At 38.3% G+C, this 15342-nt stretch overlaps 1 protein-coding gene across 2 annotated transcripts; it reads left to right on the top strand.

Moving 5' to 3' along the window:
• The first annotated feature begins 599 nt into the window (after positions 1-599).
• LOC114262705 (putative LRR receptor-like serine/threonine-protein kinase At3g47570) lies at positions 600-4286 on the top strand. Of its 2 annotated transcripts, XM_082874774.1 has the most exons (3): positions 1581-2483; positions 3298-3689; positions 4051-4286. In XM_082874774.1, the coding sequence occupies exons 1-2, from the start codon at positions 2264-2266 to the stop codon at positions 3651-3653; spliced, it is 576 nt and encodes a 191-aa protein (XP_082730900.1). In that variant the 5' UTR covers positions 1581-2263; the 3' UTR covers positions 3654-3689; positions 4051-4286. The 2 variants fall into 2 exon arrangements, with proteins under 2 accessions (XP_082730901.1, XP_082730900.1); XM_082874775.1 differs by lacking the exon at positions 4051-4286 and having other exon boundaries at positions 600-2483; positions 3298-4008.
• Positions 4287-15342: the final 11056 nt, after the last annotated feature.

The raw sequence follows: 15342 nt of genomic DNA, 5'->3' as shown, positions 1-15342 counted from the left end.
CTTTCAAGGGATGCAGCGTCTCAGTGAGGAGATGCAAACTGTGTTGAATTTGGACGTGACAAGATTAGCAGCAATGTGTGCAGTGGACCACCTCACATGGGTTGAGGGGGTGATTTGTTGGATATCATCCCATGTGAAGGGTGATTATCCATGTGCTACAAAGAGTTGGCAAAGCCAACTCACATGAGCTGGCCATGTTAGGAAGCCATGTGAAGAAGAAGTTGGCACAAGCTGGCCATGTGCTGGCCAACCTCTCCATCTCCATTCTGATTGAGTATAAATGAAGGCTAAGGGGAGGGTTTGAGTGTGAGCAGAGCAAGCCACAGAGAGTGAGATATGTGAGGCAGAGAGACCGTCTCCCTCGGTGTGAGCGAGGGAGACGGGTGAGTGGGTGAGTGAGGAGAGTGTGAGCTCCTCCTCTATTGTAATCTTTCTGTAATATCTCCATTGTTATAGTGATAACCGACTACTCTCCCATGGACGTAGGCATTGAGGCCGAACCACGTTAAATATTGTGTCTCCTTGAGTGTGGGTGTGTTTTTCTGCATGGAATAATTTCTATAAGGTCTTGGGGGGGATCCCAGATCCCAACAATATAGGCTCCACAGTTCCTAATCTCAAGTTTCTTGATCTTGTCGGCAATTTGTTTACTGGAACACTTTCTACTTCACTGTCAAATGCTTCCGAGCTTGAATCAATAAACTTCGCTGAGACTGATTTCAGCGGGACAATGCCAAGAGATCTTGGAAAACTTTGGGGTCTTATATTTATAATTGTTTATCAAAATCGGTTGCAGGATGACGTCACTTTTATTTCGTCTCTAACAAATTGCACCAGTCTACAAGTTATTGAAGTGGGTAGCAATCTTCTCAGAGGTTCATTGCCTGACTCCATAGGTAATCCCTCCACATATCTTTTCTGGATGAATTTGGAGATGAATCAAATACATGGAAGCATTCCTTCAGGCATCGAGAACCTCAACCTCACTGCCTTATCTATGTCAATAAATAATCTTGCTGGCCCTATTCCATCCTCCATTGTCAGACTTCATAAACTGCAAGCTCTGTTCTTGGGCCACAACAAATTCACAGAACTTCCATCTTCACTTGGTAATTTGACTTTGTTGACTACTCTCACGTTGGAAGAAAACATCATCCATGGAAGTATACCTCCGAGTTTAGGAAATTGTCATAGCTTGTTGGAACTAGCCCTTTCTTAAGATAATCTCAATGGTTGAATACCCCCTGAAATTATGAGTCTCTCCTCCATTTCAATATTCCTCTTGTTAGATCACAATGCCCTAACCGGTTCTCTTCCATCAGAAGTCAGGTCTTTGACAAATCTTGGACACATGGATGTATCCTATAATAGATTATCAAGACCCATACCAAACACGCTGAGCAATTGTTTGAGCTTTGAATGGCTTCAGTTGGAGGACAATTCATTTGAAGGAGAGATACCTCAAGGTATGAGCATGCTGAGGGGCTTAAGAGTATTGGATCTTTCGCACAATAATTTCTCAGGGTTGATCCCAAGTTTTCTAGGTGAGATTCAATTAGATATGTTGAATTTGCCTTTTAATATGCCACATGGACAAGTTCCCACACAAGGAGTGTTTCGAAATTCAAGTGCAATTTCAATTGTTGGAAATAATGAGCTATGTGGAGGTATTGCAAAATTAGACCTTCCTCCTTGTCCATCCTCCAAATCAAGCAACAACAAGCTATCTCACAGGATGAAAGTGATCCTACTGGTAGTTGGTCTTGTGATATTTTTATCTATGTTTGTTGGCTTCTTTATATTTCTTCAATGGCGTCATCTTTCAAAAAAGAAGACCTCTAGCACGCCATCAATCAAACATCAATTTTTGAGGGTTTCTTATGCAGAGATTCTCAAACCCACTAATGGATTCTCAGAGGCTAATCTAATTGGAGTTGGGAGCTATGCTTCAGTTTACAAAGGGATTCTTGATCAAGTTCAGATGGTTATGGCAGTGAAAGTGCTCAATCTTTAGACCAGAGGAGCTTTTAAGAGCTTTATGTTAGAATGCAAGGCACTAAGAGCGGTAAGGCATCGAAATCTATTGAAAATTTTGAGCATTTGTTCCAGTGTGGATTTCCATGGTAATGAATTCAAAGCTTTGGTATATGAATTTATGGCCAAAGGAAACTTGGGAAATTGGCTGCATCAAGTTGGAGTTGGAGACCATGAGCAGCTAGAGGAACCTAGAAATCTTACACTAATCTAGAAACTGGACATTTCCATGGATATTGCCTCTGGACTGGAGTATCTTCATTGTGGTTGTGAATCGACAATTATTCATGGTGATCTAAAGCCAAGTAATGTTCTTTTGGATGATGAGATGACGGCCCATATTGGAGATTTCGGGTTGGTAAAAATTATTTATACCGTTTCAAGTGATGTGGCACAAGGTCAAAGCAATTCAGTTGCGATATGGGGAATCACAGGCTATGTTGCTCCAGGTAGAAAATCTTTTCAGTTTCCTTGGAGTAGAAAAACTGAACTTGCAATAGAAAAATATAATATACATATATATACACACACATGAACACATTTTAGAATAAACATATAAACCATGGCTTCTACAAAATAGTGGGCACCTACATAGTTTTAATCATTATTTTTATGCAGATTCCATGCCATTTATGAATGCTCCCAATGTGTGCTTCCACCTCCTCACTATTAGCAAACCAAGTACTAAGTTTACTTTGTTTAACGTGGTCGTCCTTAATCTTAGTATAAATATTACCATTGAAGTGTACATCGTTTGGTGTGGACATGCTTAAACTTGGCTATGGAAAACTTGTGTTAATCCTCTGGTCTGCCTCTATTTTTTTTTCCTTATTTTTTTTCTTATAAATATTCTTTATGTAATTTTAGTATGAAATTTTAGTTTGATCAAAATAGTCTGTGGTATCTACTAGTGGAAAGAATTAATATACTAGTTTGCTACCAAAGCATTTTCTAAAAACTTACTAATTGCTTGGAAACTTGTATAGTTGATTCTAGACGGAATATCTCATGCAAGACTAATTTTTGTTTCCTTCAATAGAAAAATACAATCAAACTATGTCATTGTCAACCATTGTCTCACTTAGTCAGTTACCAATACAAACAAAAATATTGTAACTGAGAGGGCAACAAAATTAAGGACATCACAGCATTAAAAAGTTCGTTGAGTTTCATTAAAAAAATTATTAAATGCATCTATTGAGATTACAACTATGCCAACTAACTAGACCTATTTTTCACACTAACATTGGAAACAATTTGCAGAGTATGGCATGGAGGACATGGCTTCCACACTAGGGGATGTATACAGCTTTGGGATTCTTTTACTGGAGATGTTTATAGGTAAGAAACCAGCTGACAATATGTTTAAGGATCATCTAAATCTTCATAACTTCGTTAAGAATGCATTGCCTGATCGAGTCATGGAGATTGTGGATCCTTGCATCCTATTGGAGCATAACACAAGAAGGTGGATTAAAGACTGCATGGTTTCGATTCTACAAATTAGGGTTGCATGTTCACTGGAATCGCCAAGAGATCGAATGGAAATTGGGAGTGTTATTAGCGAATTGCGTAAGATAAAAAATACTTACATGAATGAAGGGTTGAACCAAGACTAGGAAGTTGGAAGTGGTTTTGAAACATGAAACCCAAAGGTGTGTAGCATACCCTCTTGACCTATGCATATGCATATTGAAATAGAAAATGCTATACAAATATTTTTATTCGAATTTCTTAGCACTATACACAGAGACATGAATTCTGCCTATATTTATTAATATGGCCCTTACTAAATTTGTGACTAGTGGTAAGAAATTCTGATGAGAAATTCGTGTATATATAACATTACAGTACCTAAATACATCTTTCCCTCTATTGAAGCATCTCAATTTCATTTTCTTTTTTTGTTCTAATCAATTTATGTAGCAAATATGAGTTAATAGATTAAAGTTTTTTTTTTTTTTGAAGGGGGGGTTGTAAGTGAACTAAAGCATGTTTATTTTTTTGTTGATCAAGGTTACTTCCAAGGTCCCCCATAAATGGTTACCTCAACAATATGCTACTTCAACAGGCAGTATAAAACACAAGTGGCAGCTTTATGTTATTGTTGCCTCAACAATCTTAATCTATTGCTTGATAAGTAACTGTCGCTTTCCTCCTTCGGTTAGATTTTATTATATCAAACATTTGTTCATGTGGGATGTTATGTTTCCAGCTAAGATTGTGTGCTTGGGATTACCAATATTTACTACTGTTAAATTAAAACTATCATTTCATTGTATCTTGATTTTTCCTTGAAATTGCATGTCCATGTATCAAAAAATATTTGTTTTGTAGCTTTGTTTGACATTATTATAACTTTCCTTTTAGTCATGGTAACTCTATGTAATATAGACTCATGCACCACTAGCACTAGCACTAGGTGTCCAACTAGGACATATATATATGTGACAGTTGAGCTATCATGTTATATAAGCTCTACATTGCATTGGAAACAAGGGAAAATATGTAAAAACAAAATCTTGATATAGGTGTTTTTGGAGATCTCAATTGAGCCAAATATGCCTTGTCATATACTGCAAAGAATCAAAATTCAAAAATACATATGTTAGAAGAGACACGTTACATAAAGAAATAAAAGATTATTGACTTGAGGGGCTGAATTCCACCAGATGACTCCGTCTGACTCTAGTAACAAACAGACATAGTTTTGGAAGGTATATATACATACCTTTGTGGCTCAGCGTAAAAAGCATCTAAGATGCTGAAGTGATTGGGTCCAACATCCTGCTGCTTGTTAATAGGTTCAGGAAAGTCATCTTGACAAAGCTGATGTTTCCTTCAACACAGAAAATGAGACTTTTCTTAGCCGTTGGCTGCACATCAGAATTGGAATTGTCTTTTTAACTCTTCATCCACAATCTCTTTGATAAAATTAGCTGAAAATCCTAAGCGATTCGTGATTAGATCAAGATTTAATAACTCCAATTGCCAATCATTCAAAACACAGAATCTAAATCATCAAGCACTTATGAACGTGATTTAGATTATTGTTTTCGAAAAAATAATAAATTGACACAAACTATTTTTACGTGGAAAAACCAGAATTGAAACACCTTCAATTATGATAAAAAAAACCACGGGCGAAACGCCACTAATCAATCCACTACTGAAGAAAGAAAGATTATAAAGATAACAAACAAATTACCCAAACTCTTCCAATTTGTCTTCAAATCTTCTGTATATCTTTCACCGCAACCTTCGTTTCAGAATTGATTAGATTGAAATTGAATTCACAACTTCTATTGTTGAATCAACGACTATGCACAGTATCAAACTCCTTTGAAACTCCACGCTTGAATCTACGAATTCCACCGAAGAAGAACATTCTTGAATATAACCAATCAACCTCCTTGATATGTGCTTATCAAAACATGAGTTTAATACTCACTCAAATCATCAAGGAAAACTCACAAAAAAACTCCAAAAGAAAACCTCAGAAGAAACCCTAAGACCCTTAAAGAAGATCTAGGAAAAATAACCCTAGAGTTGGACTAACAAGCGAATTTATAGAAGCAGAGATCGCGCGGTCCGCTCGAGCGTGGGAATGGACGCTTGAGCGGGGACTCTATATCGCATGTTCCAAACCAGGGTTCATGCTCGAGCGAAAAATCCCACGCTCGAGTGTACAAACACATCACCTAGTATTTTTGCAGACACACAAAATACTGTGAGAGTGAAAACTCCGCTCGAGCATCACTTTGTCCGCTCGAGCGAGAAGACTAATACAGAAAAATTACAACTCGATTACAAACTTAGTTTTCCCATGGATTTTGACAACAAGGGTCCTAACAATCTCCTCCTTTGTCAAATCCCAGACAAAACTGTTCTAAAACAATTTTCCGAACAAATTCCAAAACACGAAAAAAAAAACATTGAAATCAAAGACCATGAATCATGCAAGTCTTGAACAATCCACCCGAAGAGACAAGCACACAAACCAAAACTGTGGAAATGGACAAATAGCAAAAGATATAGATATCTAAAAACAACCCAATATAATTATCTATCCAAAAATAACAATATCACAAAATATCGTAATAAAGCATGCTTCAAGTATTCAAGTATGAACATCCAACATCCAAAAACCCATGTATCATATGAACATTGTTAAAACCATGTATCAAAAACCCATGTATCATAATAAAACATCTTCACTCCCCTTTTTTGTCCGGGAGAGAACAAAAACCAATATATAAAAAAAAAAAAAAAAAAAACACAAAAAAAACCATATCTGTGCATCAATGATCACTGAGCGGGTGGCTGTGGCGGGGACTGCATCTGGAGAAGAGACAAGATCTTAGACAAATGAGTAGAAGACTGTGCAACGGACTCCTTAATGCGCCTAGATGAGGCCTCCATCGTAGTGAGTCGAGCATTGGCAGTAGTCTCCAGATCCATGAGCCTGGCCTCGAAAATATCCATCCGGCCCTCAAGTCGATCAAAACGAGAAACAACAGACTGCTCAAAATGGTGGAGCTGGCCACAGATAGTACAGACTGGAGGTGGCTGCTCTCCCTCACCAACGGCCTCACCAGCAGCAGCTGCATCAAACTCAGCCTCCTCTGCCATAACAGCATCACCTGTACCTGTAACGGAACGACCCACTCCAATAGAAACCCCCCGAACATGAGACTGACTCTGGGAGACAATATTTTTGGTAAAAGGCCGGGAAGGTGAAGCAAACTCATCCTCATCAAACGAGGGAACCTCAAACTTGGCGAGAAGCCGGTTAATGAGGCACCCGTAAGGTAGACCAAGGTTGTTACGCTCAAACGCAGCAACCATCTTCTGGATGATCAAAGTGGCAAGATCAATGGAGCGATGTTGAGCAATACACTAAAGGACAAACCATTATTCTTGATTGATTTCTGAGCTATGGGTGGTCACGATTATGTTGGCACACACAATGAGGTTAAGTAACCGAAATTGGAGTAGGAGCTCATTTTGCTTGATTAATGAGCCTGGGAGCCAAGGACGAGATGTACCACATAAAGTAGTGGCCACCACATTGAAATCACAAGTGGGTCTCGCAGAAAAAGGATAGAAAATAGGGAAGACTTTATTAATCCCTAAAAGCTCTCTAATAAGATCAGTGGTAACAGTGATAGATTTGGATCGGACCCAAGTCTTGAATGACGGCCCAATGTCATCAAGAATCTCTATATTACAGTAGAATTCTCTAACCCAAGTGAGATTTTGAGGACCTGAGAAAGAGAGTACCAAATCCACACCCAAGGGATCAAAAAGTGGACGGATATGGATAGACTCAAAGGTGTTAGGTTGAACATTTCGTTCGAGATGAACGGTTCGGAACAGATAGGACTCTCGAAACAATTTGGCTTTATCAGCTGAGGGAAACCGGTTGGAGTTAAAGGAAGGTCGAGAGGCAGTGGACTTCCTTCTCTTGGAAGAAGACATGACTAAACCAAGTAAAATCCAAAAGAATAAACACAAAACCCCCAACCCAAGACAAAAATGAAACCAAAAAAAAAAAAACAAAAATAATAGAGAAACAAAACATTAGTAAAACAATCAAATAATGGTATGAAACAATATGACAATTTCACAACAATCACATGAGAATAGAAAGCAGCAGAGATGAGTCATGGTGAATATAGCAGCCATATCCAAAGACACAAATAGACTCAATGGAAATCAGTAAAACATACGACACTAATAGATCTTAACCCATCTCAGTATGCCAAAGACTCAATAAAACAGGTCAAGATTCACACTACTAATAAGACCCAACCATTACGAACATGAGTGAAGGATGAAACAAGAGTGGGAAAAAAAAAACTACGTAAATAAACAGAAAAAACAAAGGCGAAATCGAAGAGAAACATACTTTAGATGTGAGAAAAATCACCAAAAACTACACCAAGGAAGAGCAATATATTGAATCGCCAAGAAGCCCTAGGAGAGAGAATGGCTTTTGGGGAGAAAAATGAACTAAAGAGTCAAGGGAGGGAGTCTTAAAACAAACCAGTCCTCTTGAGCGTGAGTTTTAACGCGCGAGTGGGATCCAAAACACGCATGGATACGCTTGAGCTCGAAAATGGACGCTCAAGTGCCAAAACCACCCTCGTAGAACTACAAAACACTACACTAAATGCTGAATGAAAGAAATTCATGCTCGAGCATGATAGATTCCGCTTGAGCGGGGACAAACCACCACCAAACTCCAAAACAATTTTTTATTTTTATTTTAAAAAAAAAAAACAAAAGCAAAAAAACTCATCTAGAGAAGGGTGACCTATAAAACAAAAATGAGTATAATTGGAACACTGTAACACTGGGATGACATGATCCATACACCACGAAGCCTGTAAACTTGTATATTTAAAAAATATGAACCACAAAATCATGAGCAAGTCAAATAATATTCAATCAATGATCATAAGCAACATGAGAATGCATACCTCAAAAACAAACATGAGAGCTCACAAAAAAAATGTGTGTGTGTGTGCAATCCTTGAGAGGCCACAGAGCTAGAGTTAATCCTCGTAGTGATCGGATGGCTGGACCTCTGGTAAGAGTAACTAAACATCACAGAGAAAAGTCAAACCACGAGGAATCACGGGGTATTTGTTGAGTAAACGCAGAGGCTCCTCCTCAATCAACGAGTCCTTTTATTATTATTATATATATATTTTTTCAACTTTTCTTCCTTGTGGGCACTCACTGGTGGCATGCACACTCAAGAGCATGGAGACCAAACCAGAGAAGTATAAGCTCAAAAAGGATGGCCTGGTTGGTGCCTCTGAGGTAGCCTTTTCCTAATGCCCGAACTTCAATGAGCTAAGGGAGGAACCGTGAAAGTGAAAAAATAATGGTAGATGGTTAAAAGACTCAACATTACGCATGATATACCAGTATACGTCAATTCCTCCAATAATGAAATAGATACACTGTTAGTGATCCGTAGAGAACTTTGATGACTTGTGCAGAAACCCCTGCAACAGTTTATCTCAAGAATGTGTACAGAATGAGATCATGAAGTCAATGAGTATGAGCATTCAAAATGAGCTATGAACAATGAACAAAGAAGTCTAGCATGCAGCATAAAAGGTGTTCATATTTTTCTAAATGCAGAGATGATAGGAATTAAGGAGAATGAGATTATAACATCCAAGTATACAAAAAAAAACAATCATACAGACCCCTTCCAGTAATAGATAACACCCTAGCAACTGAGCACTACACCCAAGGTCTTTCTAAGGCACTCAAACTTAAGAAGATCAAGGGGTTTTATAAATATATCAGCTTTTTGGTGCTCAGTGGGAACATGTTCAAGTACAACAAGGCCTTCTTTTACTAACTCTCGAATAAAATGATGACGAATGTCAATGTGTTTGGTGCGAGGGTGTTGGACAGGATTTTTTGAAATGTTTATGGCACTTGTGTTATCACAGAAAAGAGTGAGAGTGTTCTGATCTATCCCATAATCATGAACCATTTGCTTTATCCACAGCATTTGTGCATAACAACTCCCTGCAGCAATGTACTCAGCCTCAGCAGTCGAAAGAGAGATGGCATTTTGCTTTTTACTATGCCAGGAAATTAAATTATTTCCAAGGTAAAAACACCCCTTGGATGTACTCTTCCTATCATCAGCACACCTTGCCCAATCGGCATTATGAAAAACCAGTAATTTTAGCTATAGTATCAGTAGAAAACCAAACCCTATACCCCAATGTCCCATTAACATATTTAATGATGCGTTTGACCGCAAGAAGATGAGACTCTTTAGGACTGGCTTGGTAACGGGCACAAACACCTACACTGAAAGCAATTTTAGGACGACTGGCAGTGAGGTAAAGAAGACTCCCTATCATACTCCTATAAAGGGTAGGATCAACATCAGTACCAGATGAATCTTTGGAAAGGTGAAGACTGGTGCTCATGGGAGTGCGTGCATGTTTGACAGACTCAAGACCAAACTTTGACACAAGATTTTTGGCATACTTAGTCTGAGAAACAAACATACCCGAAGGAGACTATTTAATTTGAAGATCCAAGAAATAAGACAACTCTCCTATCATGCTCATCTAAAACTCATGTGTCATGCAATCCGAAAAATATTTCACAAGATGATCAGCAGTGGATCTAAACGCAATATCATCAACATAAATCCGAGCAACAAGAATACGAGACTTAGTATGTTTCACAAATAAAGTCTTATCCACACTACCCCTTTGAAAGTCATTATCAAGAAGAAAGGTAGTAAGTCTATCATACCAAGCCCGAGGGGCTTGTTTCAACCCATACAAAGCCTTGTCTAACTTGTAGCTATGGTTTGGACATTTAGGGTCCTCAAACCCTTTTGGTTGCTCAACATGAGCCTCTTCTTTCAAGTACCCATTCAAAAGGGCACTTTTCACATCCATTTGATACAATTTGAAACCAAGAAAACATGCAACACCAAGTAAAATACGAATAGATTCAAGACGTGCAACTGGGGCAAACGTCTCATCATAGTCAACACCCTCTACTTGTGTGTAGCCTTGAGCAACCAACCTAGCTTTATTTCTAACCATAGTACCATTCTCATTAGATTTATTTTTAAAGATCCACTTGGCACCTATCACATTCATGTCTCTAGGTCTGGGAACTAGAGTCCAAACATTGTTACGTTCAAATTGACCTAATTCTTCATGCATAGCATTGACCCAACTATCATATAGTAAGGCCTCTTTAATATTCTTAGGTTCAATTAATGAAACATAACACATATGAGATGCCTCATCTCGAATTTCTCTTCGGGTTTTCATTCGATCCGATTCACTTCCAATCACCTGTTGAGTTGGATGATTCAGTTTCACCCTTGCTGATGGTTTGAACTCAGGACTTGTGGTGACAGAAGCATTAGCAATGGTGTCTCTCTGTGCACTCTTTGGACTCTGACTTACCTAAGAAGATGGTGCTGTCTCAACTTCTTGTTCTTGGACCTCAGCTTCTCTTTGACTTTGTGGTTCAGTATCCAGGATTAGAGACTCACCATTTTCATCCTCATTTGTCACTGGAGTAGGGGAACCTATGTCATCCATAACAACATTGATTGATTCCATTAAAGAAGAAGTTCGTAGGTTATAGACTCGAAAAGCCCTACCAGTGGTTGAATACCCTTGAAAAATACCTTCATCACTTCGGGAGTCAAATTTTCCCAAAGTCTCTGTATCTTTGAAAATGTAACACTTACTCCCAAAAGTTTTGAAGTATTTTACATTAGGTTTCAATCCCTTCCATAATTCATATGGAGTTTGTAAAGTGCCAGGCCTTAAATATACGCGATTTATGACATAAACAGCAGTATTTAGGGCTTCAGCCCAAAACTTTGGAAGAAGTTTCTTACTAAGGAGCATGACCCTAGCTATCTCTTGAACAACCCTGTTCTTCCTCTCAACCACTCCATTTTGTTATGGAGTAATAGGTGCTGAAAATTCATGCTTAATTCCATGCATATCACAAAAATCCGAAAACGAACTGTTTTCAAACTCATGACCATAATCAGTTCGGATTCTTATGATACGCCTAATGGAAACACCCTGTTCATTTTGGATTTTAACGACTAAGACCTGGATAGCATCAAGCGTATCAAATTTTTCCCTTAAAAAATTTATCCACGAAAATCGAGTAAAATCATCAACGGTTAAAAAATGTATCTTTTACCTCCAATGCTTTCAGTGCGAGTGGGTCCCATAAGATCCATATGAACCAATTCAAGAGGACGTTTGATTGTAAAGCTGTTCACCTTTTTATAAGGGGCACGAGTTTGCTTCCCAGGTTGACATGGTCCACACACATGATTCAGATTCTTACCTAGTTTAGGTACTCCTCTCACAAGCTCTTTGTTGGCTATCTTAGTTAGGTCTTTGAAATTCATGTGACCTAATCTTTGATGCCACAAATCAATGTTACTTATGATGGCTGAGTGACAAGTGAGATCATTAGTAGTAACAATCCCATAGTAGTTATCAGATGTGTGAACCCCATGCAAGACAATATTTCCCTTTTTATCCAAAATTTCACATTTATTTTTTGAAAACAATACTTTATGGTGGGAATCGCACATTTGACTGATGCTCAAAAGATTTTCTTGAAGACCATCAACAAGTAATGCATTTTCAACCTTGGGAAGACCAGCTACACTTTTAGAGCCCTTACCAATGACTCTAGAAGTGCCACCATCTCCAAAGGTAACAATTCCACTTTCATATTTTTCAAGAGAGGTGAAGTAGGATTTGTCACCTGACATGTGACAAGAGCACCCACTATCAAGATACCACATGTGTGAGTCACGTACTTTTAGAGCAGTGTGAACAACTAAACAAGTCAAGTCATCTTCTCTCACTCATATCTTTTTGGTCTTAACAAAATCAGGTTTGGCGGTCTTGGTAAATGACTTGGCGTTGTGAACACCCTCATGTATCTTGGTGTTCCACCTAAACATGTAAGGTTGTCTCCTAACCTAAAAATTATTCGAATTTCTACCCTTTTGAGACACCTTACCAAACAATTTAAAGCAATAAGGACAAATGTGGCCATACCTACCACAATGATGACAAATAAAATTAGGTTTTACCTCCCTTTTGTTGATCTTACCCCCGTTAGGTAGATGAAGAAGGGGATCACCCTGGTGCACCTTCAGCTTTCCCTTTGCTTGAGTCTTCAGGTCATGTGATGTAGAGGCCTGTCCCTTGTGAGCTGTCGCATTACCATAGCCTAGCCCACTTTTGTCACAACCCATTTGTTGAGACCCAAGGATGTCTTCTAATGATTTGGAACCTTTGTTCCATATTGCAATTGTGGCTCTAGCAATTCGGAGTTCTTCATCTTTATAACAAACCATCTCTTCCAATGTAGCTTGTGACATTTCAAAGCTTTCCATCTTCTCTTCATATGTAGAATACACTTTCAGGAGTTCATTCCTTTCAGTTTCACAAGATAGAAGTTTCTCACATAGGTCTTGCTTGTCACTAGAGATTTCGATGACATTCTGCTTTGCTGTTACAAGTTCTCCTTTTAGTTTGACATTCTCGCTTTCACATGCTTTGAGCTTGAGAGTGAGCTTGTCATTGATGTTGGACAAATTCAGAGATTCATCGTAAAGCTTTTCGTAAGCTTGTTGTAGATCATCACCATTAATCTTATCATTGTCTTCTGATGTTTCATCATCTTCTTTTTGCTCCTCATTCTCCTTGACCTCATCCAGTCGAGCAACTAAGGTAGGAAATGTGATAGATGGTGGTGAAGATGACTCTCCTCTTTTATGAAATTGGCTCAGAATGTCCCATGCTTCTTTAGCCTTTGTGCAGTGAGCAACCCGTTGCTATTCTTCATCAGAAATTGCTCCACGAATAGTAATCAGAACTCTCTGATTGCTCTGATTGTCAGCACTTTCAACATCCTTTTCAATGGCTTGCCAGCCTTCTGGGTCAAAAACTCTCAAAAATGCCCTCATTCTGATCCTCCAATACAAGTAATTACTCCCATCAAAGGTAGGGGTACGGTGCAGATTCTGACCACGAGCAAATTCCACTAGCTTTGGAAGAGGCTGAGTGAAAGTGGACCAAAATGCCATGAAAGCACTATCCCCATCTTCACTGGATTCAGTTTCTTCGGGTTCTTACTCCGACTCGCTTTCATCATCCCAAGTTACTGTGTAGACTTTCTTCCGATTTTTTTTCGAAGGACATTCAAGGGCAATATGTCCAAACCCTTGACATTCATAACACTTGACCCCTTGCTCTTTTACAATCTTCTTTTCAGTTTTTGGAGCAAATTTTGGTGGAAAAGTTTTGGGTTTATCATTACTCTTGGCTTTTGAAATAGGGTCTCTGAAATTAAGCTTCTTTTTTTTTTAAATTTTTTTGAGCTATTTATTAAACATAGCTTTCATCTCAGACTCTAAATCAAACTCAGTCTCAGGAGTTTTTGCAGTCTCATAAGCACTAGTGAAAGCCACACTATCTTTTTGCTTTTTCTTAGAAATATAGTGGGCTTCATAAGTCTACAAGTTTCCAACCAACTTATCAAGCTTGAGGGTATCAACATTCTGAGCCTCCTCAATGGCTGTCACTTTTGATTGGAACCTCTCGGGTAAAGACCTCAAAATTTTTCCAACAACTTTAGCTTCAGGGATTTTTTCACCGAGTGTGAAACAAGAATTCATGATGTCATTAAGTTTAGCGTAGAAATCATCAAACGTCACATCATCACACATAAAAAGGGTTTCAAAGGCAGAGGTGAGACATTGAAGTTTTGACCTTTTGACAGAAGAAGTACCCTCGTGAATCATTTCAAGAATGTCCCAAGCCTCTTTTGCTACCTCATACGTGCAAATACGACGAAACTCTTCAGGTGTGACAGAACAAAAAAGAGAATTGAGAGCCTTACTGTTCCAACTCAAGTTTTGATAATCGGTTGTGTCCCATTTATCAAGAGGTTTAGGAATATCAATACCATAAATGGTGACAATAGGTTCACTCCACCCATAGATCACACAGAGCCAAACTTTCTCATCGATGGATTTTAAAAACGCTCTCATACGAGCTTTCCAATAAGAATAGTTTGTACCATTAACTAACGGAGGTCTATGGGTCGAGTTACCTTCACGAATTGAATCCATATCACCAATCACACAAAATCACACTCCTATAGTTTTGCTAAAAACAAAGAGTGACCTGCTCTGATACCAATTGAAAATTCTAAGTGATTCGTAATTAGATCAAAATTTAATTACTCCAATTCCCAATCATTCAAAACACACAATCTAAATCATCAAGCACTTACGAAAGTGATTTAGATTGTTGTTTTTGAAAAAATATAAATTGACACAAATGATTTTTATGTGGAAAAACCACAATTGAAACACTTTTAATTGTGATAAAAAAACTACGGGCGAAACGCCATTAATCAATCCATTACTGAAGAAAGAAAGATTACAAAGATAACAAACAAATTACCCAAACTCTTCCAATTTGTCTTCAAATCTTCTGTATATCTTTCACCGCAACCTTTGTCTTAGAAATGATTAGACTGAATTTGAATTCACAACTTCTACTGTCGAATCAACGACTACGCACAGTATCAAACTCCTTTGAAACTCCACGCTTGAATCTTCGGATTCCACCGAAGAAGAACAATCTTGAATATAACCAATCAACCTCCTTGATATGTGCTTATCAAAACATGAGTTTAACACTCACTCAAATCATCAAGGAAAACTCACAAAAAAACTCC

Source organism: Camellia sinensis, chromosome 6 (assembly GCF_055761805.1).
Source record: "Camellia sinensis isolate YWXY chromosome 6, ASM5576180v1, whole genome shotgun sequence".
In the NCBI taxonomy this organism is placed as follows: Eukaryota; Viridiplantae; Streptophyta; class Magnoliopsida; order Ericales; family Theaceae; genus Camellia; species Camellia sinensis.
The sequence above is the reverse complement of the archived record's forward strand: the minus strand, read 5'-3'. Positions and strand labels throughout refer to the sequence as shown.